The 24,658-nt window shown below is 47.4% G+C and overlaps 1 protein-coding gene across 4 annotated transcripts in view; it reads left to right on the forward strand.

Moving 5' to 3' along the window:
• Myo19 (myosin XIX) overlaps positions 1-24,658 on the forward strand; it is a 34,878-nt gene that overhangs the window by 7,301 nt on the left and 2,919 nt on the right. For 2 of the 4 annotated variants that reach the window (XM_013013432.1, XM_013013433.1), the window contains 19 exons: positions 2,221-2,334; positions 6,558-6,690; positions 7,252-7,321; positions 8,130-8,232; positions 8,768-8,864; positions 9,035-9,111; positions 10,794-10,884; positions 11,602-11,773; positions 12,675-12,748; positions 13,487-13,608; positions 13,876-13,989; positions 14,139-14,315; positions 15,094-15,246; positions 16,472-16,579; positions 17,888-17,958; positions 20,146-20,249; positions 21,793-21,959; positions 22,060-22,189; positions 23,989-24,074. In XM_013013432.1, the coding sequence (XP_012868886.1) occupies positions 2,221-2,334; positions 6,558-6,690; positions 7,252-7,321; positions 8,130-8,232; positions 8,768-8,864; positions 9,035-9,111; positions 10,794-10,884; positions 11,602-11,773; positions 12,675-12,748; positions 13,487-13,608; positions 13,876-13,989; positions 14,139-14,315; positions 15,094-15,246; positions 16,472-16,579; positions 17,888-17,958; positions 20,146-20,249; positions 21,793-21,959; positions 22,060-22,189; positions 23,989-24,074 (2,163 nt within the window). Of the gene's footprint in view, positions 1-2,220; positions 2,335-6,557; positions 6,691-7,251; positions 7,322-8,129; positions 8,233-8,767; positions 8,865-9,034; positions 9,154-10,793; positions 10,885-11,601; positions 11,774-12,674; positions 12,749-13,486; positions 13,609-13,875; positions 13,990-14,138; positions 14,316-15,093; positions 15,247-16,471; positions 16,580-17,887; positions 17,959-20,145; positions 20,250-21,792; positions 21,968-22,059; positions 22,190-23,988; positions 24,075-24,658 lie in introns of those variants that run through there. The other 2 variants (XM_013013435.1, XM_013013436.1) reach the window with 2 other exon arrangements.

Here is a 24,658-nt window from a genome sequence, read left to right on the forward strand (position 1 = left end):
TCTGTATTGAAAACTCCTATCTGACCAACTGTCTGCTATCTCAAAGGCAAAGCTTCATCATGGTCCCCTTTGTTTCTCCAGTGCCCAGCTTGATAACTGGCACAATGAAGACAATATTTATCAAAATAAAGAATAGTAGCTTTGGGGCTGGGAATATGGCTCAGTGGTAGAGTGCTTGTCTAGCATGAACGAAATGCTGGGTTTGATTCCTCAGTACCACATAGACAGAAAAATTGTGGCTCAAGTAGTAGAGTGCTAGCCTTAAGCAAAAGCAGCTCAGGGACAGTGCCTAGGCCTTGACTTCAAGCCCCAAAAAGACTGGCAAAAAGAAAAAATAACAAGGACTGGCCAAACAAAAAGAATAGTGGTTTTTGTATGGGTGCCAGTGACCCAGCTTCTCAGGAAGCTGAGATCTGAAGATTACAACCTGGGCAGGAAAGTCTGTATGGCTTTTTTTTTTTTTTTTTTTGTCCTGGGGCTTGAACTCAGGGCCTGGGCACTGTCCCCAAGCTCTTTTGCTCAAGGCTAGCACTCTGCCATTTTGAGTCATAGCCCCACTTCTGGATTTTTGGTGGTCAGTTGGAAATAAGAGTCTCACAGACTTTTTGCCCAGGCTGGCTTTGAACTACAATCCTCAGGTCTCAGCCTCCTGAGTAGGTAAGTTTACAGGCATTAGCCAACAGATCTCAGCAGTGAAAACTCTTTATCTCCAATTAGCTGCCGGGGGGGTGGGGGACGGGGGGGGGGAAGGTGGAAGACAAACTGTGGCTCAAATGGTAGAGTGCTAGCCTTCAGCACAAAAGCTCAGGGACAGTGCCTAGGCCAGATTTCGAGCCCCAGGAGTGGCAACGAAAAAAAAAAAAAGGCAACAGTAGTTTTAGAATTCAAGTCAATGGATATTCTTGGAAGGTTATTTAATTCTTGTGAAACTCAGATAACTCCATTTTTTTTCTTTGTGGTACAGGGATTTGCATTCAGGGCCTCACATTTACTAGACAAGGGGTCCACCATTTGAGCCATGCTCCTAGTCCTGGATAGCTTACCTTTAAAAAAAAAAAAGTTTTTTATTGTGAAAATACTGTACAGAAGGGTTACCATTACATGAGCAAGGTAATGAGTACATTTCTTATCAAGCTTTGTTGCCTCCTCCTTTGTTTTTCCCCTACCATCCTTTCCCTCCCACCTCCACAACTACACTCCCCCCTTTCCCGATAACTTACCTTTATTCATTTATTTATGCCAGTTTCTGGGGCTTGTACTCAGGTCCTGCAAGCTGTTCCTGAGCCTCTTTGTACTCAAGGCTAGCACTCTACCACTTGAGCCATAGCACTACCTCTGGCTTTTTCTGAATAGTTTATTGGAGATAAGTGTCTCAGGGACTTTCCTGCCCACCTTCAAACTGCAATCCTCAGATCTCAGCCTCCTAAGTAGCTAAGATTACAGGTGGCACCCAGCAACTCATCTTTAAATAAGACTAATTATTTAACTAGTGCACAAACTTCTTAGGCAATAACTTACAAAAGTTTTTTCATTTGTGTTTTTTTCTTGCAAATTGCAAAGTATGAAAACATAAAATAACAATCAGCAGAATAAGACAATAAAGAAAAATAAAAGGTCTAAGGGCATGGCTCAGGTAGTAGAACAGCTGCCTAGTAAGTGTGAGTTCCTGAATTCAAACCCCAGTTCCACCAAAAGGTAAAGAAGAAAGAAAAGAAGACAAAAGAAGAAGAAAAGCCAGGTGTTGGTGGCTCATGCCTGTAATCCTAGCCTCTCAGGAGTCTGAGATCTGAGGATTGCAGTTCAAAACCAGCCTGGTCAGGAAAGTCCATGAGACTCTTATGTCTAATTAACCACCAGAAAACCAGAAGTGGAGCTATGGCTCAAAGTGGTAGAGCACTAGTGTTGACCAAAAAAGCTCAGCGACAGCACCTAAGTCCTGAGTTCAAGCCCCACAGCCAACAAAAAATGAAGAGGAAGAGGACATAAAGTTAAGGTCACAGAGTGTTCTGAGTCAGCATTGCTTCTAGGCTGAAACAATACAAGTAGGTAAATCCACCATAGGAATTTCATACTTGGGCCTAACACTGTTCAATTCAGTAAATTCTTCTGGAGGAGCATGCTGGCACTGACTGCTCTTGGCAAACTATCCATCTCAGCCTTCATTGAGTCAAATTGAAGATTTGTGTTCCCTTATGTACATTTCACTCCTTGATGTTTCAGAAACTGAAGCCCCACATCTTTACTGTGGGAGAACAGAGCTATAGGAATGTCAAGAGCCTGATTGAGCCAGTCAACCAGTCCATTGTGGTCAGTGGAGAGAGTGGTGCTGGAAAGGTAGGAGGGCTACTTTACCATCCTGTCAACTCATACCCTGCTTAGTGGGCGGAGAGGCAGGGGTAATTCCTAGTGGAATTTGCTGGGTTGTCACTGACAGATAGGCAACTAAACCAAGAAGTTGGTGTGCCAAGGTCTATGTACTTGGCCTGATGTCAAGAGACAGGTTCCAAGCCAGGTGCTGTGGCTCATGCCTATAATCCTAGCTACTCAGGAGGCTGAGATCTGAGGATCATGGTCAAAGCCAGCCTAGGCAGGAAAGTCCATGAGACTCGTATTTCCAATTAACCACTAGAAAACCGGAGTGGCACTGTGGCTCAAGCAGTAGAGCTCTCGCTTTGAGTTGAAGAGTACAGGGGCAGCTCCCAGGCCCAGAGTTCAAGCCCCATGACCCACGAAGAGAGAGAGACGGGGGGCAGGTTCTGCTCCCACCCTTGCTCAGTGAAATACTTTCCCACTGAGCTTCACTTTCTCATCAAACATCTTTACCAGTTCTGGTACCACTGGTAAGAACATCAGCTGTTGGGGGTTCTAGTATAGTGCTTAAAAGAGCATATCTGAAAGGTCCTTTGCTTCTGCAAACCTCAGTTTTCTCACTTGTAAAATGAGACAGAGAAGAGAATCAACACCCAACTCTTGGACTTGTGTGAAAATTAAAGAGACAGTGTTGCCAGGCATAGTGATGCATTCTTCTACTCCCAGCCCTGGGAAGTCTGAGGCAGGAAGATTGGAAGGCCAAGCCAGGCTACGTAGAAAGGTTCTGTCTTAACAAAATAATACAAAGTAAAATAAAATGCACATATGGCACTACTTAATGGCATGCTTAGCACAAGACAGCTAGGGCTCTTCCAAAAGTAGCTGGGTTTACTGTGGGAGGTGGTTTATTAGAGTAGTCTAACAGAACCCCTTAGAGATTCTGTTGACCATAACAGTGGCATGTGCAATATATTGGACCAGCTGTGGCAGAGAACAGAAGCACCTGGTGTAGCCATGAAGCCTCATGGATGGCAGAACCACAAGTGAGGTAGAATACTGCATAAGGATGAGCAAGTTATGCTTCAACTAAGTCAGAGAAGGCTACTGGTCCAGCTCACATCACCTGCTTACCAAGTCTTACCCAGCTGATTCACCCTTTTCTACTGTAGCATTTTTACTTCATATGTGATTCTTTTTTGTTGTTGTTGGCCATAGGGCTTGAACTCAGGGCTTGGGCACTATCCCTCAGCTCTTCAGCTCAAGGCAAATGCTCTACTGCTTGAGCCACAGTGCCACTTCGGTTTTCTAGTGGTTTATTGGAGATAAGAGTCTCACAGACTTTGCTTCCCGGGCTGGCTTTAAACCATGATCCTCAAATCTCAGCCTCCTGAGAAGCTAGGGTTACAAGCGTGAGCCACCGGTGCCTGGCTTCATATATGATTCTTTATACCATAAATCCCTACTTTAGACCATAAATGCCTACACTTAGATATGAGAGAGTTTCTGAGCACCTGCTAAGTCCTAGGCTGTGGGTTAGGCACTAAGGGATGTCTTGGAGAATCAGAGATTAAAGTGCTACATCCAGCTTTTGGGCAAAGGCTAGGATTTAGATGAAGAAGGGAATCATCTCTGGGAGCAAGGTAGCCAGCCAGATCAGGTCCAAGGAGTATGGATTAAGTGGTAAAATACTTACCTAGTAAGTGTGAGGTTAAATTCAAACCACCATAATACAAGAGAGGAAGAAGGGAGGAGGAGGAAGGGAAAGAAAAATAGGTCACTCTATAGCAAAAAATATGTGTATGTATTGTAGAGATAAAGTATCTACTCAGGAGGCTGAGGAACATCACCATTCAAAGCCAACCTAGACAGAAAATTCCATAAGACTACATCTCCAATTAACAGCAGAAAGCTGCACTGTAGGCATAGCTCAAAAGATAGCCCCAGCCATGAACAAGCAAGTCAAGCAAGAGCTTAGGGTCCCCAGAGCCACCAAAAAAAAAAAAAAGGGAGACATTTATAGCATTCAAATCTTATTATAGAGAAGGAACTCAAATAAATGACCTAAGCATCCACTTTGTATCAGTCAACTCTGGCTGCCACAACAAAATACTAGTACTGGTGGCTTAATGAAAATAAGTGCATTTCTCACAGTTCTAGAGGCTAAAAGACCAAGATTAAGGTGCAACATGTTGGGTTCTAGTAAGAGTTCTTTTCTATGCTTGCAGTCTACAGCCTTTTAACCATGACCTGATATGGGAGGTAGAAAAAGGAGTCTCTTCGGGGCTGGGAAGGTGGCTCAGTGGTAGAGCGCTTGCCTTGCATGCATGAGGCCCTGAGTTTGATTCCTCAGCACCACATAACCAGAAAAAAAAGTCGGAAGTGGCGCTATGGCTCAAGTGGTAGAGTGCTAGCTTTGAACTGAATTGCTGAGGGACAGCACCCAGGCCCAGAGTTCAGGCCCATGACCAGACCCTAGCTAGGATTACAGGCTTGAGCCACCAGCGCCCGGCTCTTCATCTTCTTATAAGGCCACAGCTCTGGGGCTGGGAAGATGTGACAGTGGTAGAGCGCTTGCCTTGCATGCATGAGGCCCTGGGTTTGATTCCTCAGCACCACATAAGCAAAAAGAAAAAAGCCGGAAGTGGCGCTGTGGCTCAAGTGGTAGAGCGCTAGCCTTGAGCTGAAGAGCTGAGGGACAGTGCCCAGGCCCAGAGTTCAGGCCCCAAGACCGGACCCAAAAAAAAAAGAAAGGCCACAGCTCTATCAAATTAGGGCCTTACTATTAGAACCTCATTTAGTATTAACTGCTTCCTAAAGACCTTATTTCTAGGTATAGTCACATTAACGGTTAGGGTTATGAATCTGGGAAGGAACACAATTCAGTCCATAAAATACCTTAAACTAGAGTGAAAAAGAATAAATTACCCTTATTTAGCCCTACCAAAAACACATCTTGCCTGCATTTTGAGTTGGTGTAGCTAGTGGTATACCACACACCTAGCATTTATATATCCTTAGGTTCAATCCCTAGGACCACTAACAAAAAAAACCCTAAGCCAGGTACTGGTAGCAATCTGTGGATTGAGGTTCTAAACCAGCATGAGCAGGAAAGCCCTTGAGATTTGTCTCCTATTAACTGCCAAAAAGCCAGAAATGGAGCTGTGACTCCATTGGTAGAATGCCAGCCTAGAAAAATCTAAGAGACAGCACACAGATCTTTAGTTCAAACCTTAGTACTAGCACCAAAAAAGGAAAGGAGAGATATATAAACTAGGTACCTGTAATATTAACTACTGGGAGGCTGGAATCGGGAGGATTGAGATTTGAGACCAATGACATACCTTTCTTAACCAATAGCTGCAAGTGTCATCCTAGCTACACGGGAGGCTGAGATCCTGAGGACTGCCATTCCAGGCCAGCCCAGGCAGAAAACTATGAGATTCCATCTCAATAGAAAAAAACTGGATCTGGCAAGATGCAAAAAATAAAAGGATTGTGATATAGACATATACCTGTGTAAAAAGCTAGATTCTATACAAAATAACTAGTGAAAAAGAAGGCTGGAGATCTGTCTCAGTGGTAGAACACCTGCATAGCAAATACAAGGTCCTGAGTTCAAACCCCAGTACGACCAAAAAAAAAAAAAAGATAAATACATTATATCTGCATCTCTAGTTTTTTTGGTTTTTTTGGGGGGGGTCCAGTCATGGGGCCTGAACTCTGGGCCTGGGCGCTGTCCCTCAGCTTTCAGCTCAAGGCTAGCGCTCTACCACTTGAGCCACAGCGCCACTTCCAGCTTTTTCTTTTTCTTTTTTTTCTGCTTATGTGGTGCTGAGGAATGGAACCCAGGGCCTCATGTATGCAAGGCAAGCGCTCTACCACTGAGCCACCTTCCCAGCCCCATGCATCTCTATAAAGTCTTTCTAGATCAGTGCCTGCCACAAAGTAATCAGTATTTGCTGTGATACCTCAGAGACATTGTATAGCCTGCCTGGGCTAGGAGAGTTGTCCTGTCTACCTTGGCCCCTCTCATTTCTAAGTGCGTCCTCTAAAGCTGGAAGCACAGGTATCACCCCCTACTTCATAGAGGAGAGGAAATGCCTTGCCCAAGATCACAGTTGAATTTCCGCCTTCAGCATTTGATTAGCAGCACTTATGGTGAAAGCTCTGTGTGCCCTGCTCCCTCTGGCACTTTGATACTAGAAAAGAACATGGACACACTTCCCATGGCGCTATTTCTGCCACAGACATGGACCTCCCGCTGCCTGATGAAATTCTATGCTGTGGTGGCTGCCTCACCTGCTTCCTGGGAGAGCCACAAGATTGCAGAGAGGATTGAACAGCGAATCCTGAACTCCAACCCTGTCATGGAAGCATTTGGTGAGCTCAGCATCCTCAGCACTGTGCCTCATCCAGTTTCCTTTAGAATTAGCTATCTTCAGGCAGAGATGAGGCAGAGACCTGATACCTTCTCAGGGTTGATGGATGACTACATCCTAACTATCTGGACTCCAAATCTTTCTTCTTCCCCCAAACCTTCTTCCTTCTAGCCTAGGTCCTTGTAATACTAGTTCTGCACAGGACCTGTGGCTTATCTGGTCTAAGTCTAAGGATGACTAGTTATTAGTGTCCATGTGGGATTGGAGCCCAGATGTGGCTTGTCTAAGGCCAATTAATCATAGTTCATTGTTTTTTTTATTTTACTGTCAAAGAAAAAAGTTCCTCATTGCCTCTACTTGCTCATTCCAGTTCCTACCTTGTCACAAAGTTTCTAACTCTCCTGAACCCCCTAGTTCTATCCCTCTTACGGAAATCAGTGAAGCAGCCTTCAGTTGACTAGAGGGAAGGGACATGGCTCCCAGCAGACCTGGAGCCAGAGTGGGCTGTGGGAACTCTGCAAACCAAGGAGGGGGTGAGGAATAAACACACATGTGATTGTAGGGAACGCATGTACGCTGAGGAATAACAACAGCAGTCGCTTTGGGAAGTTCATTCAGCTCCAAATGAACAGGTAATAGCTGCTGCTGGCCCGTGGGAAGGCAGGGACTGGATGGTAAGCAGCTGAAGCAGTTGCCAGCCTGGGTCACCCCTGTGTGCAATTCTGCTCTATATGTGTATGGGATTCATTTGGGGCGGGGGGGGGGGGCATGGAGGGGCCTGAACTCTGGTCCTGGGCCCTGTCCCTCAGCTCTTCAGCTCAAGGCTAGCACCCTACCCCTTGAGCCACAACGCCACTTCTGGCTTTTTTCTGCTTATATGGTGCTGAGGGATCGAACCCAGGGCCTCATGCATGCGAGGCAAGCACTCTACTACCACTGAACCAACTTCCCAGCAAACTTCCTTTTTTTGTGTGTCGGTTTTGGGGCTTGAACTCTGGGCCTAGGTGCTGTCCTGTGCTCTTTAGCTCAAGATGAGTGCCCTGCCTCTTGAGCCACAGCGCCACTTCTTGTATGGGATTCTTTAGATCAGTGAACTCTGGGATTCTGATAACTACTTTGTCCTTTGGAGTAATATTCTTGTCATGGCTTGTGTGTTCCTCCTGGCTTCCACTCTTGATCAAGGACTTCTTGTTAAATTGCTACCTCCAGGCCATAACCCCAAGCTTGAAGCTAGAGCTTCTGTTTTTGCCTTAGGATGGGACAGAAGTAATACACAGAGGCCTTGGCTCTGCTCACCCCAGGCAGAGAATGTCCTAGAAAACCCAAAGACATTCTCAGTGGTTCCAACCCATGAACAAGAAGAGCTTGTTCTAGGTGACACTTATCATATAGTTTAGTGGTAAATAGGTGGTAATGGAATTAATCTGTAATATGTACCAGCGCCCAGCAGATGACAGGAGCTGCAGTCCAGACGTACCTACTAGAGAAAACTCGTGTTGCCTGCCAGGCCACCAATGAGAGGAACTTCCACATCTTCTACCAGGTCTGTACCAAGTGGTATCATCGTGCTCAGATGCAGGACAGGGATAGGACTGTCTCTTATCCTTAGCATACCCCATGCTGCTGCCTATTCCTATCAATTGCACATGCAACATTTTTGCCTCATGCTGAGTCTGGCCTCCAGTGCTGTACTAAGCTCTTGGGCTTCTGGCCTGGGTATTTGTTTTGTCTCATCATCAGTCTAAGGGCTGTTCTAAAATGGGAACTGTTTCCTCTAACAGAATGAAGGGCCTTGGACTTGTGTTACTTCCCTAGCCTGGGCTTCTCCAGCATGGATAGGAGATCTCCCTTATGGTCAGATTGGAAGCATTCTTAGGTAGAAGATGTGCCTTTCTAGACAAGACAGGTGCCCCCCAGGCAGGAGTTGTGTATTCTTCACCAGACTACAAACTTTCCCACAACAGGGTTTTTGAATTAGGTTGGAAATATCAAGGACTATGTTTGCCACTTTTGTCCCCTGCCTGCTCTAATCTCAGACCTTTGGACACATGGATTTCCCACCCACTCCCTCCCCACAGATATGCAAAGGAGCCAGTGAAGATGAGCGGCTCCAGTGGCATCTTCCTGAGGGAGCTGTTTTCTCTTGGCTGCCCAACCCAGAGAAGACCTTGGAAGGTAGGAGAGACCTTACCTGGCTCCCTGACACACACACACACACACACACACACACACACACGTGCACATGCACACACACACATGCACACACACACACGCACACACACACACACACACACATACACACTGTCCCTCCTGACCACTGGGCTATGACATGGATTCTTTTTCAGAGGATTGTTTTGAGGTGACCAGAGAGGCCATGCTCCATTTGGGTATCGACACCCCCACCCAGAGCAACATCTTTAAGGTCAGAAGAAAAGTCATACCACTTAACATGCAACAGAGGTGATGGGCAACCCTTTTTATATGTCTCCGCTGGACTTATGACTCCATCTTTGCCTGAGCATTTAGCACTTTGACCCCAGTATACAATTTTCAACCCTCTCAGTCTGTTTGGCTGAGCCTGGAGATGAGGTGCTGGGCTCAGTGACACAGTACCTAGTGCTGGAGTGCAGAACATGGCACTAGACAGCAAAGGGCTCAAGTAATGAATTCCTGCAGAATAGAGAAAAGATCCTATCATGTTTGTCCAGTACTTTAAAACTTAAAAAAAAAAGTTTGTTATTTTTAGATTACTTGGTCTTATGTGTGATTGTTTCCATTTTATGCTTGAGAAAGATCAGCGGTAAATTAACCTAACAGGTGATAGCATAAGTTTGTCCCAGGTAAAATCCCTCTAGATTCCTACCTTCCTCTTCCTCTACCTCAGCCCCTTCTCTCTCCCTCTCATACCCAAGGTGATCTGGCCACTCTCCTCCTAACTCTGCCTCCCTTCTCCTGTCTTTGTTGACAGGGCTGAATGCCTCCTCCCCTGCTCACCACCTCACCCCTAGAGCAAGAGGGCATGGATAGGATAGGGTCACAGCAGGGGCAAGGAAGCCTCTGCAGGAAGATCGCAGTACAGTGGAAATTGACAACTTCAGATGGGGGGTGCTCAGGCAGGGAAGGGAGACGATGTCATGTCTGTGTGGACATTGCCAGGTAAGAGCCTGGGCAGAAAACAGTCTCAGTAAGTGGAAAACACTAGGATTCTGGGTATGAGTGCTGCTTTGGGGATATAGCATGACCCTCTGCCACAGGCACATTGTGCATTGGGCTTAGCAGCCCTCTCTTGGGGTAGGTTGTGTCTAGTATCTGGTCCAAAGGTTTTTTGAGTCTGAAGAGGATTCTCCTTTCTGTAGCTCCATACTGTAGCTTGCTGAGTACAAATGCAGAAGGATGGCCATCCTCTACAGTGATCAAGATCATAGGTGGGCCATCCTAAGCCTCAGTGCTGAGAAAGGGTCCTATGGAGTCAGAGCCAAGCCCCCAGCAGACCACAGAAATAACCCTGGCCAATAACTATCAGGAGGGGTATTCCTGCACTGTTCCTGGAAAGTAAGAATGGAAAGACAGAATTAGACATGAAGACTCCATTGGCTGCCTTAGGAGGCACCTGCAGTCAGGCTGCCTGAGATCCCATTTTCTCTTCAGTGTGTTGTACTCAGGCTTGGGATTTAACCTCCACCAGGCCAATTTACTATAAGCATCATAACAACACATGCCTCACAATTGCTGAAAGAGAGGTAAATAGCTGGGTACCAGAGGCTCATGGCTATTGTCCCAGCTACCTGGAGGATGGAGACTTAAGTCCATGACTCCATCTCCAAGTCAACCAACAAAATACCTGACTGGAGACAAGGCTCAAATGATAGAGTGCCAGCAATGATTAAGCAAGTGAATGAGACCCTGAGTTCAAGACTTGACACTGGCACCCAAAAAACCCACAAAGATTTAGAGACGATTCCTGTAGCTAGTATACAGCTGTGCTAGTAGCACAGTTGGCCAGTAGCAGGAAGCATTACTCTTCCATCATCATGACTCCAGTCAGTAGCTGGGCTGAGCCTACTGTGGGTCTCCTGTGCCTGACCATGCTTTTTGCCTCCTCAGGTCCTTGCTGGGCTGCTGCATCTTGGCAATATCTGGTTTGCTGATTCTGAGGATGAAACCCAGCCCTGCCAACTCATGGAAGATGCCAAGTGTGAGGGGCAAGAGTTGGGGAGCAGGGTGGACTCTGGCAGGAAAATGGCCAACATTAGTGGGATTAGGTGGAGGTTGGAGGATTAATGTTTCATTCTGCTGCCTTATTTTTCTTTTTTTTGGTGGGGGGGGGGTGAGGAGGTGGGTACTAAAGATTGAATTCAGAACATTATACTTGGTAGACAAGCAATATACCATTTGAACTATGCCCCCAGTTCTTTTGATTTTGATTTTTTTTCATAGGGGCTCACACTGTCCTTGCTGGCTTTGGACCTTAATCCTCTTACTTTTTCCTCCTAAGTAGCTAAGATTACAGTTGTGTACCACTACACTCAGCCCTATTCTGCTTTCCTTGATTAAACCAATTGCTATCAGGCTCTGCCCTGAGTAATTTTCTCCTTACCCCACTCTTTCTTGAATAATTTATTCCTTTCAACCTCTCTGGTGAGAGAGGCATCTTTATCTTATAGATCAGAGAACAAGAGTCAGGTTTATAAAGTGACTTATTTGGCCTACACATGGCAGTGTAGGTAACACAGAAGTTCTGGGTTTGAGGACCACCACTGCTCTTATGGCAACCATTGCTGAGTCTCTACTCTCATCAGAACCTGAGGTTCTGTCCACTTGGGTTATGTTTCCACTGTGATTGCTTCAGTGCTTCATCAGGAGGACTGTTTGGATGGAGATTGTTTGCCTAAGGAGGACTTGCCTTTCCCAGGCTCTCTCAGGACATCAGCCTTGCTGCTACAGCTCCAAGAGGACCTACTTCTGGAGACACTAAGAATCAGAACCATCAAGGCAGGCAAGCAGCAACAGGTGTTCCGGAAGCCCTGCTCCCAAGCTGAGTGTGACACTCGCAGAGACTGTCTGGCTAAACTGGTCTATGCACGGTGAGCATTATTCTGGTTGTTAAGAGCCATGTCCTGTTCACAACTTCTTGACCTATTGGGTTTAGACCAGACACCACTGGTGAAGGCTAACAGAGGTAGGCTCAGAACAGGGAGGTTCCAGATAAAGCAAGTCAGTTCCTTAGACCCCTTGGCCATGTCTTTGGCCTCAGTTCCTGAGTACTGAGTGGATAAATTAACACATTCTGACATAGATTTAGCTTATTACTCAAGGAAAGGAGCCAGTTTGATCTTGGCTCACCTATTGGTGAGGATGGCCTACACAGCTCTCCATAGGGCAAAGCAAAGCCCAAAGGTGATTTGGCACCTTTATGGCTCCAGGTTCAGGCCACTGGGTTAATAGGCTCTTCTGTCTCCCTGAACTCTAGTACTTAATGCCATGTGTTACATAGGGCATCAAAGGTGGTAGAGCCAGAGGGCTTAGCCCAAAGTCTCAAACACTACTGCACGTAGCACTGCATGGCAAGGAAGGTGGGTCCTGATCTTTCCTGGGGCACTACATGGATATACTACCCTCTGGCCATATAGTCAAGGATGATCTCATTTTGTGTTCTAAGAGCTTTTAGGTACCTTGTGAGGGTTCCCAGGGGACTTTTTCAGGAAAGTTCAGTGAACCCTATCCTGGCCTACCAACAGCCCCTTCTAGTCCTGACACCAGCTGGTACTGGGCCGTGTCCTGCTGGGTCAGTCTTGCTGAGAGGACAGCCCAGATAACTACAGATACTTGGGAAAAAGCATAAGACTGAACAGAGAGCATTTAGCACTTGACCATCAGGGTCAGAATATAGGGCTCACCAATGTGTGACAACCCTTCCTGGGGAGTGATCTTGCCGCCAAGGATCAGACTGCCCCTTATCACACTCCACTCTCTTCCTCCCAATAGGCTGTTCGACTGGCTGGTGTCAGTGATCAACAGTAGCATCTGTGCAGACCCCGACACATGGACTGCTTTCATAGGTAGCAGGCACTCACCATACCAGGACCCTCCAGAAAACAAGCAGTAGAGCCCTGGACAGCAAAGCAGGAGTCCCTCTGTGTGACACTGGGTTGCTTCTTTCCCTTCTGCCCTATCTCCTATCTGCCCACCAGTGTTTGGGTGAGATCTCTGCTCCCCAAACCCATATCTGACCTGCCCAAGGCCTCCAGATAGATTCAAATGGTACCTTCTCCATAAGGACCCCTTTCTTCCTGTTCCAGTCCCAGGAGGGGAGAGAGAGAGAGAGAGTGTGTGTGTGAAAGAACTAGACTGGGAGACATACTGAATTTAACATCTTTATAAATCTGAGTGGGACAGTCAGATAAAGAAGGAAATCATTGCTTACAGGCACTATGGGCAGTCTGCCCATACGAATGAGGTCCTCCAAAAGATTTAACACAGAATATCTTCCCTGGAACCTGGTCTCCTCGAAGAGGTGCCTATCAGGGCCAGAAGATTGTGATTTAAAAATGGGCCTGATATTCCAAGCTGCCCCTTATAACCTCACTTGGCTTTCCTGCCTACCCTGAGGATGATGGGTAAAGACTGGAAGCACCCTAGAGGGACAGGGTGAAGGACAGAGAAGGATGTTCAGCTCACCACTAGGCATCATGTTCACTCAACCTCATCGCCAGGCTGTCCAGCATGAGACCTCAGCAAGAGCACTGTAGTCCCCTGCCTGCCCCCACAACGGCCCTGGTTCTCTCCCATCTTCCCAGGCCTGCTGGATGTATATGGCTTTGAATCATTTCCTGACAACAGTCTAGAACAGTTATGCATCAACTATGCCAATGAGAAACTGCAACAGCACTTCGTGGCCCACTACATGAGGGCACAGCAGGTAAAGGGGCAGAAGGCAGGACCATCCTTCTGCATTCTCTGCTTCCTCCTGCTCTCCAGCCCCAGCCCAGTTCTACCTTAAAGCCTTATTTTATTATTAACAAGTAATAACCGTATATAAGAAATATAACATGTCTTGATTTTTCTCCCTCTTTTGATGGTGTTCTAGAATATGCTATGGCACTGAGGTCTACCATGGGTGACCCCTATTTTGGGCCTCAGTCTACAGCTGCCTCCTCCCATCCCCACTCCTTTCTTGCCCCTCTAGGAGGAATATGCAGTTGAGGGCCTAGAGTGGTCATTTGTCAACTATCAGGACAACCAGATCTGTTTGGATCTCATCGAAGGGAGTCCCATCAGCATCTGCTCCCTTATAAATGAGGTAGGGAGATTCAGCTAGTAAGCTGAGCCCTACAGTTGATCTTGGGCTTTTCTCAGGCATGGATGACTATTTTGTACTTTGGCTGTCCATGGGGCTAGCCAGTGAAAATCTCCCATTTTTGTGACCAACTGCCCACACTCATCCCACAGGAGTGCCGCCTCAATCGACCAAGCAGTGCAGCCCAGCTCCAGACACGAATCGAGAGTGCCTTGGCAGGCAGCCCCTGCCTGGGCCACAATAAGCTCAGCAGGGAGCCTAGCTTCATCGTGATGCATTTCGCAGGGCCTGTACGATATTACACAGCTGGCCTGGTAGAGAAGAACAAGGTAGGCTTGGCTATAGCCTGTGAGCCTCTGTGTGAAATGAAAAACAGAATCATTCTTCTGTGCTCATAGTGCTTTCCCATTAGGAGTTCACTCCTCTGAATCCAGAAATGTCATCCTTGGCTCACTTACCTGAGGTCTCTGCTAGTCAAGGATGACCTTCCTGAAAATGACCTAGAAGACTATATCTGGGTTTTTGGTTAGCTAGTATACTCTTTTTTTTTTTTTTCCCCATCCTGGAGCTTGAACTCAGGGCCTAGGCACTGTCCCTGAGCCTCTCTGCTCAAGGTTAGCACTCTACCACTTACGCCACAGCACCACTTCTGGTTTTTTCTGTTTATGTGTACTGAGGATTTGAACCCAAGGCTTTATGTATGCTAGGCAAGCACTCTACCACTAAGCCACATTCCCAGCTGTAGATTCATTCTTTTTTTGTTTTGTTTTTTTTTGTATCCGGTCATGGGGCCTGAAGCCTGGGCCTGGGCGCTGTCCCTCAGCTCTTCAGCTCAAGGCTAGCACTCTACCACTTGAGCCACAGCACCACTTCCGGTGTTTTTTTCCTGCTTATGTGGTACTGAGGATTCGAACCCAGGGCCTCAAACATGCAAGGCAAGCTCTCTACCACTGAGCCACCTTCCCAGCCCTGTAGATTCATTCTTGTATGGGACTCAGGCCCTGTCCTCTGGAAGTCCTGCTTTTGAGGGTCTGGGTGGTTAGGGGTGCCAGGCCTTGTATAATACTGAGAAGCAATCCACCTGCCAGCTTTGCTCTTTCCCAATAGGATCCTGTCCCCCCTGAGCTAACTGGGCTCCTGCAGCAATCCCATGATCCCCTGCTCACAGTGCTGTTTCCTACTAATTCCAAAGAGAAGACCCAAGAGGAGCCCTCTGGCCAGGGCAGGGCCCCTGCTTTGACTGTGGTGTCCAAGTTTAAGGTAGGTATGGTTGTGATCACATGGGGAACTCAGTTCACTCACCAATCTTCCAGATGTTATCAGGTCCTTGCACTTTAGAGGAATGGGACTGTTTCCTGGGGAGCAATAGTAAGTCAAGTAGACATGTTCCCAGTCCCCGTGGAATTTCTGCTCAGTATAGAAGACAGAAACATGCTAGGTACTAGTGGCTCACACCTGTAATCATAGCTATTCAGGAGGCTGAGATCTGAGGATCATGATTCAAAGCCAGCCCAAGAGACTTATCTCCAATAAACTACTCATAAAAGCAGGAAGTGGCGCTATGGCTCAAGTGGTAGAGCACTAGCCTTGAGCTGAAGAGCTGAGGGACAGCACCCAGGCCCAGAGTTCAAGCCTTACAACCAACCAAAAAAAAAAAAAGAAAGAAACAATAAATCATCTAGTACTATACATATATATAGTATAATATGTATAATATATATAAATATATAATGTGCAATATTACACAGCCAGCCAGGTAGAGAACATGGTAGGCCCTATAGAGGGTGGGGTGTCACTGTTGATAGGTAGCTGTAAGACAGTAGTTACATGCACCTGGTCCTGCTCAAATCCTCTCCTTGGCTGGAGCAGACTTGTCATTTCTCTTGTCTGCTTTCTATTTTTCAGGCCATGTACATTCTGAACCCTCCTGTCCTTCATCTCTTCTTGCCTGTTTGTTCTTCCCTTCTACACTACTTTCCTTAGCTTGTTTCTTCTCATTTATGAATCCCTATTTTGTCCTTACCTTGAGTAGGTACCTTGGAAAACCCAAGTTGATTAGCACTGTCCTGGCCTGGCCTCAGATGCCACTGAGGGTACCTGTACAACACACATTATGCTCCTGAGTGTGTGTGAGCTCTGAGATAGCAGATTACCTCAGCCTGGTACAGCCTCCAGCACCCAGGGCAGGCTGAAGAATGGCACCTTTCCTTGAGTGAATGGCAAGAGGTTGTAAGACTATTCTTGGAAGATTACTCTGGGGAGAAGGGTATGGGTCCACAAAGGTCTGTGGAGATGAGTGAGGAGCTGTGAAAGGTTAGGAAATCGGATGGGCTTTGCTCAGTGACCACACCAGTTGTTCCAGGGCTTATGAGTGTCATAGTGAGAGGGTAGGAGGAACCACCTAGGAGGAATTTGATGTAATTCACTAGGACCATAGCTCATGGCTTTGAGTCTCTGCCTAACTTTGTGTCTCTCCTATGTGCAGGCATCACTGGAGCAGCTCCTGCAGGTCCTACACAGCACCACTCCCCACTACATTCGATGCATCAAGCCCAACAGCCAGGGCCAGGCACAGACCTTCCTCCGGGAGGAGGTAATTGACACTGAGCCAAAAATGCAGTGCGTTGAGCCCAATCTGGCCAAGGCCTGGAGAAATGAAGGGCAGTCTATCTATTCCAAATGGTGTCTCTCAGGCTGGACCTGACATTAGGAAGGGCTGCTGTTCCCTGCTCTGGCAGGACAGTCACTTCTGGTTGTGTAGTCTAGGCATTATATATTAGGGCCTAGCCAAGGAGGCAAGTGGAGATTTGTATTCCTCTTGCTCTTTTCCTACTAAGCATGTTCCCTGATGAAAGACTGAAGCTGTTCTGAGGAATGGATGATTCTGTTTTTTTCTTTTGTCAGTTGTGGGGCTTAAACTCTGGGCCTGGGCGCTGTCCCTGAGCTCTTCAGCTCCAGGGGAGCACTCTACCACTTGAGCCACAGTGCCACTTCTGGTTTTCTGGTGGTTTATTGAAGATAAGAGTCTCATGGGCTTTCCTGCCCAGGCTGGCTTTGAACCTCGATCCTTAGATCTCAGCCTCCTGAGTAGCTAGGATTATAGGTGTGAACCAACAGGGCCCTACAAATGGATGACTTGATTAGTCTGTGTCACTGTTTTTTTCTAATTTGCACAAAATCATTCTTTGGCTAGCAGTTGCCCTTTCCTCAGGGCACTAGGCTCTGAGGGATGTATATGAGGTACTGGTCAGTGCTGAGTATCCTGTCACCTGGTAAATATGGCCTTCGAGTTTGTAGCCAGAACTGCTTTGCTAAGTGAACCACTTGGTTCTGACTGCAGAAGAATCTTCAGCTGTGAGCCACTCCATTGCTTGCAGTCAAAACTAGATTTGGTTTGGGCTATACTGGGAAATAGTGAGTATGCTCAGGGAGGTGAGGAGATAGCCAGAACCATCACTGATCTCAGCTATATTAGAAGCCTGGCATCAGACAGGACTTGGGACCACCAGGACCCTTTTTAGCAGGGAGATTTTTCCAGAACCCTTTTTCTTTTTTTTTTTAAATTGTTGTTGGTTGTGGGGCTTGAATTCAGGGCCCAGGTACTATCCCTGAGCTTTTCTGCTCAAGGCTAGAACTCTACCACTTTGAGCCACAGCTCCATTTCCAGTTTTCTGGTGGTTAATTGGAGATAAGAATCTCACAGACTTTCCTGCCTGGGTTGGCTTTGATCCTCAAATCTCAACCTCCTGGTATGAGCCACCCATGCCCAGCTGCCCTTTGATTTCTTGTTGCTCCCAAAGAAACACAATTATTGTCAGCTGAGCTTCAGGGGGACCTGGAGCTCCTAGAAGGTAGGGCATTTTTGGCCTGCAGGTGCCTAACCTGTCTCCCTACCCTGCAGGTCCTGAGCCAGCTGGAGGCTTGTGGCCTTGTGGAGACCATTCACATCAGTGCTGCTGGCTTCCCCATCCGGTGAGTGAGCAGCTGCATCCTCTACAGGGCCAGAGCCAGACAAAAGCCTTCTCAACCCAGAGCAGGAAAGGCAGATCTGTAGAAATCAACCTGGAACTTAAGGAGCATCATCTATTAATTTATCCAGTCACTTATGGTACACTATTTTGTACCAATCACCACTGCTGATGAGGTATTAGTGAATGAGGAAGTTAAAGTCCTGCCCTCTTGAGGCATACATTCCTGTGGAAACAGGAATACCTGGTGCTAGGAAACAAACCATGTTAATAGATGGACTAACAAGAAGAGATACTTAGGCTGGTCCATAACAGGCCCCTCTGAGTAGCTCAGGCCTATGAAAAGGGAAGAGATCCATGTGAGAAGATATGGGGGGAGAGGCTTAGAAGGTGGCTCAGTGGTAGAGTGCTTGCCTCGCATGCATGAGGCCCTGGCTTCAGTTCCTCAGCACCACATAAGCAGAAAAGGCCAGAAGTGGCGCTGTGGCTCAAGTGGTAGAGCATCAGCGTTAAGCTCAAGAGCTGAGGGACAGTGCCCAGGTCCAGAGTTCAGGCCCCAAGACCGCCAAAAAAAAAAAGATGTGGAGGAGTGGAATGGAGTTTAAACTGAAGGACCAACCACCATAAAGCTGCAAAGGGGCTAGACCAGACAACCTGCATTAGGCGAGGCAGGTTGGCATTAGCCAGGCCTTGTAGGGCCTAAGCAGACTTGGCAGTTTGTCCTGAATGTAGTAGAAACTAGTTATAAGCAGTTGTAGGATCTCATTCGTAGTCACAGAAAGTCCTTGTGCTTCTGTGAGGAAGCCGGACATAGGATCAGGATAGAAGTGAGGTGAAGGTGCACAGATGGACCTAGACAATGATGGAGCATGAAGTCTGATAGCAGGGGAGGGAGCATGGCTTGTAATAGGAAGAGGACTACAGATGGATGGCTTGCAGTGTGAGACAGGGAATAGTCAGCTTTCAGGCTGCAGAAGCAATATGCTTGGTTGGAGTGAGGGGAGGGTCAGGAATTTTCTCATGGCCTCAGCAGGTTTAATAAGATTGTGGGATAGATTAAAAGTTAACAAATGCAATTGTGCTATTCAGTATACATTATGTGGGAAATGACCTATGTAATTTGTGGGTATGTATGGGAGGAGGAAACTGGGAGAAAACAAAGGGGTGACATTGTCCAAAAAAAGAAATGTACTCATTACCTGACTTATGAAATGGTGACCCCTTATATATTCCAAAAAGAAAGGACACTGTGGGATGGAACTTAGCTTTAAGAACTAGAGAGACACATGAGGGTCCTTCCTATGGGTTTTAACACCATGAGCAAGGAAGAAATCAAGGAAGGGGAGCCTGAGCCCCTTACCAAGGAATGCTTACATTTGGAGAGAGTAGATAATGAGCAAGGACAACTTGAACAGAATTATGGAGGACAGTGTCATGTTTTGGAGGCAGAGAGAATAGTCTATATGAAGAGGGTCAGCTGCTGCCCAAGGGCTAAACACTGGCCACTGCATTTGGTAGTGTGGTATTTGCTGATGGCGATGACAGGAGCTCTAGTATCATAGTGTGGAAGACAGAGTCCAGTCTTGGAAGTGATTGAGTGGTAGTTGAGAGGAGGAAGGGCAGATATCAGGTGTCATCAGCTATTTAGAAAAGGGAGCAGAGAAAGCAGGAGGAAGTGGAGGAGGCTGTGGGGTCAGATAGGAGGCTAGCCAAGCATGGTGACAACAGTCCAGAGGCCACTAGATGAGGCAAGCCGTGCCTCCCATTAGCTGTGCACCCTATTAAATGTACAAGATGGAAAGTTTGGTCACCCTAGGCAGCAGAAAAAGAGAAGCAAGTTAAAATGGTCTCTGTGGACTTCCAACTGAGTGCCCTTGGTATCTAGCACATTGCTGTGTTCAGAGGATTAAACAGAAGCTTTAAAACCTAAGTGCTGGGGCTGGGAAGGTGGCTCAGTGGTAGAGTGCTTGCCTTACATGCATGAGGCCCTGGGTTCGATTCCTCAGCACCACATAAACAGAAAAGGCTAGAAATGGCGCTTTGGCTCAAGTGGTAGGGAGCTGAAGAGCTGAGGGACAGTGCTCAAGCCCAGAGTTCAGGCCCCATGACCGACTAAATAAATAAATAAAATAAAACCTGAGTGCTATACTGGCTCACAGTCGGATTCATTCTCCCCTGTTTTGGCTTCCAGGATCTCTCACCAGAACTTTGTGGAGCGATATGGACTACTGAGAAGACTCCATCCTCATGCATCCTCTAGCCTCTACTGCCAGTCTGTTACCAAAAGGACCTCAGGTGAGTGGAGCCCATTTCGTTCAGCCACAGGTTACTGAGTACCAACCCATGCCCACTTAGGGCTGGAGACTCAGTGAGGGGAAACAAACTCAAAAAACAACTCAGCAATGTGGAATATGGAGCAGAGAAGCAGAACTATGAATGTACTGTGGATAGTGGAGGGGTGATATGGACCAGGGAAGGCAACCTGGAGGAGATGGTATGTGAAAGTAAATTGCATTAGCTAGGAGACAGGCATTACACATTACCTTAATATGAACAGTGTGTTCAGACATGAGACCTTAGTGTGGGTATGAGAACTTCAGACCAGTCTTGCTGGCTCTTCAGGACAGAGTGGTGGCAGGGAAGACTATGACAGGTGGAAGCCTAGCCAAGGAACTAGGACATTATACAGATATGGTGGCACTGCAAGGGAAGGAGCCTTGTGCTTTCTGGAAACCTTGTGAAGAGTTTGGAGAAAAGTCAGAGGTGTGGGCAGTAGGAAAATGTATGGAAGAAAGTGGTCAACCTTTGGCACTTACCTAGATGTAGAGAAAGTGAAAAGATGAACTTGACCCTGCCAGTGGACAAGAACAGAAGGAAAAGAGGTCCAGGAAGCTGAGCCCTGCTGTGGCCCAGTGGACATGTCTCCAAAGCACTTGAGCAAATGTTAACACAAAATTCTGGCCAGGGTTCATGGTTTAGAGGTTTGCATGTAGCTGGATCTACCTTATGCTGGGAGTGGGTGACAGGCCACGTCCCAGAACAGGGGAGGGGGAAGAGGCCAAGGAGAAAGAAGGTGCAAGGCTCCTGGCCATAGCTGCTCCACCACCTCCACCCTGCCTTGGGCTCAGTGGGCTGTCCTGAGACAATTAAGCTTTGTTTTCTTCCCTTCTTGGATAGTTGTCATTTTCCTTTCACTTCTTTCCTTTCTTTTTTCCATGTTTGCTCTCCTGTCTGTCTCTTGTCCAAGCCCCTCTGGGCCCTGGTTGATCTTGCCGTTATCTCTCATCTTTGGCATCTGCTTTGGCAGCCTCTGCAGAGAGGCACTGGGCAGCTAAAGGCAGTCAGAGCCCTCAGGTAATTGTTACTCCCACACAGGCATCTGCCCCGTGAGGCATGGGAGGGCAGGAGTGGGACCCCTTGGTTTGTGGGTTTTCAGGTTACCCCTTTTCCCATATGTGATCAGGGGTTGAGGAAATTACTTGATCATCCTGTTTGGCTCACAGTATTGGGGGCCTTGGAAACAAATGCTGGCCAAGCAGCCTGGAATTCCCTTGTCTAGGCATTCTGTCCCTCAGGTGAGCCTGGCAGTAAAGGCTGCAGAATCTGCAAGGCACAGGATCATTAAGGACTCCCAACTCATTAGATCAGACAGGGTCCTGACAGACAACAGATGGGCTGCCTCTAACTTCTCCCCCTAAAAAAAGGGGAGGAGGAAGAAATGGCTAGAAACAGCAGCTTGTATTATAGATTACTAAGGAGACCAAAGCCAGTCATTTCAGTCTACAGAAGTATATGGAAAGGACCACCATCTGATGGATCTTTGTCTCCCACCCCCCAGAATGTCCTCCACCTGCCGAGGAGGCCACACTGCAACCTCTCCTCCAGGACATTCTCCACACTCTACCAGCTTTAATGCAGACAGTGACCACACACAATGACCCAGCTGAGGCCACAACAGTGCCAGTACACTGTGGGAGGACCAAGGTGTTCATGACTGACTCTGTGGTGAGCAGGTTTGAGGATGAGGTTACTGGGTAGGGAGTGGGCACCTCAGGCTAGGAAGAGAAGGAGTGGCTGAAGAACTCAGAGAATAACCTTCTTCTAGCTAGAGCTTCTGGAATGTGGGCGTGCTCAGGTGCTGGAGCGAAGTGCCCGCTGCATCCAGTATAGCTGGAGGCGACACCAGCACCGAAAGCAAGAGCTGCAGAGGCAAGCTGCAACCCTCCTCCAGGCAGGTGAGTGGGTGGGACCTCCTGTCAGCTACTGCATACTCCATCCATTGCTGAAGCAGTGTCCCGCACCCCAGCAACATCTCTTATGGTGCCCAGGAACTCAATTCCCCATCCTCCTGGCCTTCAGGACATTCCACAAGTTAGTGCTGTGCAGGCTCAAAGTTGCCCTTCAGTTCTATTTCTTTAGACATAGGTAGGTACCTATGCCAACACCTTTTTCCCTTTAGGGCCTGGGAAGAGGCCAAAGCCACAGGAACTTATTCATGAATGAGCCAACATTTGCAAGAGTTTTATGTATGTGTTGGTAGTAGAGCTTGAACTCAAGGCCTTGCTCTGTCACTTGGCTTTTCACTGATAGCTGGCATTTGAACCACACTTTCAGGTCCTGCAGCAAGTAGTCTTTTCTTTTTCTTTTTTTTTTTTTGGGTCCCGTCATGGGGCCTGAACTCTGGGCCTGGATGCTGTCCCTCAGCTCTTCAGCTCAAGGCTAGCGCTCTACCACTTGAGCCACAGCGCCACTTCCGGCTTTTTTCTTTTTGCTTATGTGGTGCTGAGGAATCGAACCCAGGGCCTCTGGCATGCAAGGCAAGCGCTCTACCACTGAACCACCTTCCCAGCCCCCCAAGTAGTCTTTTTTTGAAAAACAAAAATATTAGAAACAAACTAAGACTAGGTGTCATAATCCCAGCACTCTGGAGGATCATAGGTTCAAGGCCAGCTGGGCTACACAGCAAGACTATCAAAAAATAAACCCCAACGACCTGTCAGTAGTGAGGTCATACCTAATTTGTAGATGTGTCCTTATGAATGCTTCTAAGTACTAGGAAGGTCTATTACCTGCTTAGTAGAAAACTGCTTCCAATGTGATGTTCAGACCTGAACTCAAACTTGTTTTATGAGCCTACCTTGTACAGTGTCAGTTTGTGGAAGCATGAAGAAAATTAAAATTCCCATACACAATAATTACTCTTATGAATATTTGGGCCTATCTGGTGATGTCATCTAGTGTACCCATAAAGTAAGCAAAGGAAAAGAATGTATTTTTTTTTTGGTGATTCTGGGCTTTGAGCTCAGAGCCTCACACTTGGTAGGCCGGCAGGTGTGGGCAGTGTTACAAGAGATTTTAATGCCAGGCGCTGGTGGCTCATGCATGTAATCCTAGCTACTCAGGAGGCTGAGATCTGAGGATCGCGGTTCAAAGCCAGCCTGGGCAGGAGAGACCGTGAGACTCCTATCTCCAATAAACCACCAGAAAACCGGAAGTGGCTCTGTGGCTCGAGTGGTAGAGCGCTAGCCTTGAGCTGAAGAGCTGAGGGACAACGCCAGGCCCAGAGTTCAAGCCCCACGACCAGCAAAAAAAAAAAAAAGATTTTAATGTTTATTTTAGAACTCTCCTAGTATCAAATGCTAGCCATCATGGGGGCAAGGGGGACCATTTATTTTACACTTCTACACCAACTCTGATGTAGCCATAGAACAGGTGACCTAGAGATCTAATGACCATTTTTTTTTCTTTTTTTTTTTTTGGTCGGTCGTGGGGCTTGAACTCTGGGCCTGGGCGCTGTCCCTAAGCTCTTCAGCTCAAGGCAAGTGCTCTACCACTTGAGCTACAGCGCCACTTCCGGTTTTCTGGTGGTTTATTGGAGATAGGAGTCTCACGGTCTCTTCTGCCCGGGCTGGCTTTGAACTGAGATCCTCAGATCTCAGCCTCCTGAGTAGCTAGGATTACAGGCATGAGCCACCAGCGCCTGGCTCTAATGACCATTTTTTAATATCTCTACTGTTTCTGGCAACCTCCTCAGCCGTCCGTTCCTGGTTAACTCGGAAACACATCCAGAGGCTGCACACAGCTGCCACAGTCATCAAGCATGCATGGCAGAAGTGGAGAGTGAGTATGACTCAAGTGGGGCAAGCAGTATGATTCTGCCAGGTAGCTCTGCCACTGCAGTGGGGGGGGGCCTCAGATACAGCACTTCCTGGTGGGCTGCAAAAGTAGAGTAGCATAAACAATGCCAAGCATACACTATCCTTGGAAAGGCACACTGGTAAAGGGTGAATCCTGCAGTGTGTCACTGGTGTCTGTCAGGTTGTTTTGTTTTGAAGCAGCACAGGCACAAGGAGCCAGTCTAGTTCAGGTCCGCTGGCTATTAACAGCCAGATGCCTTGAACTTACTATGTCAAGCTGACTTAGGAAAAATAGGCTTCCATTTTCCATTAAGAAGGCTACACAAAAGCCAGGCATGGTGATACACATCTACAGTCCCCACACTCAGAAGGCTTAGACGTTTTAAGGCCAGGGCTGGGAAGGTAGCTCAGTGGTAGAGCGCTTGCCTTGCATGCCTGAGGCCCTGGGTTTGATTCCTCAGCACCACATAAGCAAAAGCCGGAAGTGGCACTGTGGCTCAAGTGGTAGAGCGCTAGCCTTGAGCTGAAGAGCTGAGGGACAGCGCCCAGGCCCAGAGTTCAGGCCCC

The sequence above is a fragment of the Dipodomys ordii genome, unplaced genomic scaffold (genome assembly GCF_000151885.1).
Source record: "Dipodomys ordii isolate 6190 unplaced genomic scaffold, Dord_2.0 Scaffold19, whole genome shotgun sequence".
Lineage (NCBI taxonomy): Eukaryota > Metazoa > Chordata > Mammalia > Rodentia > Heteromyidae > Dipodomys > Dipodomys ordii.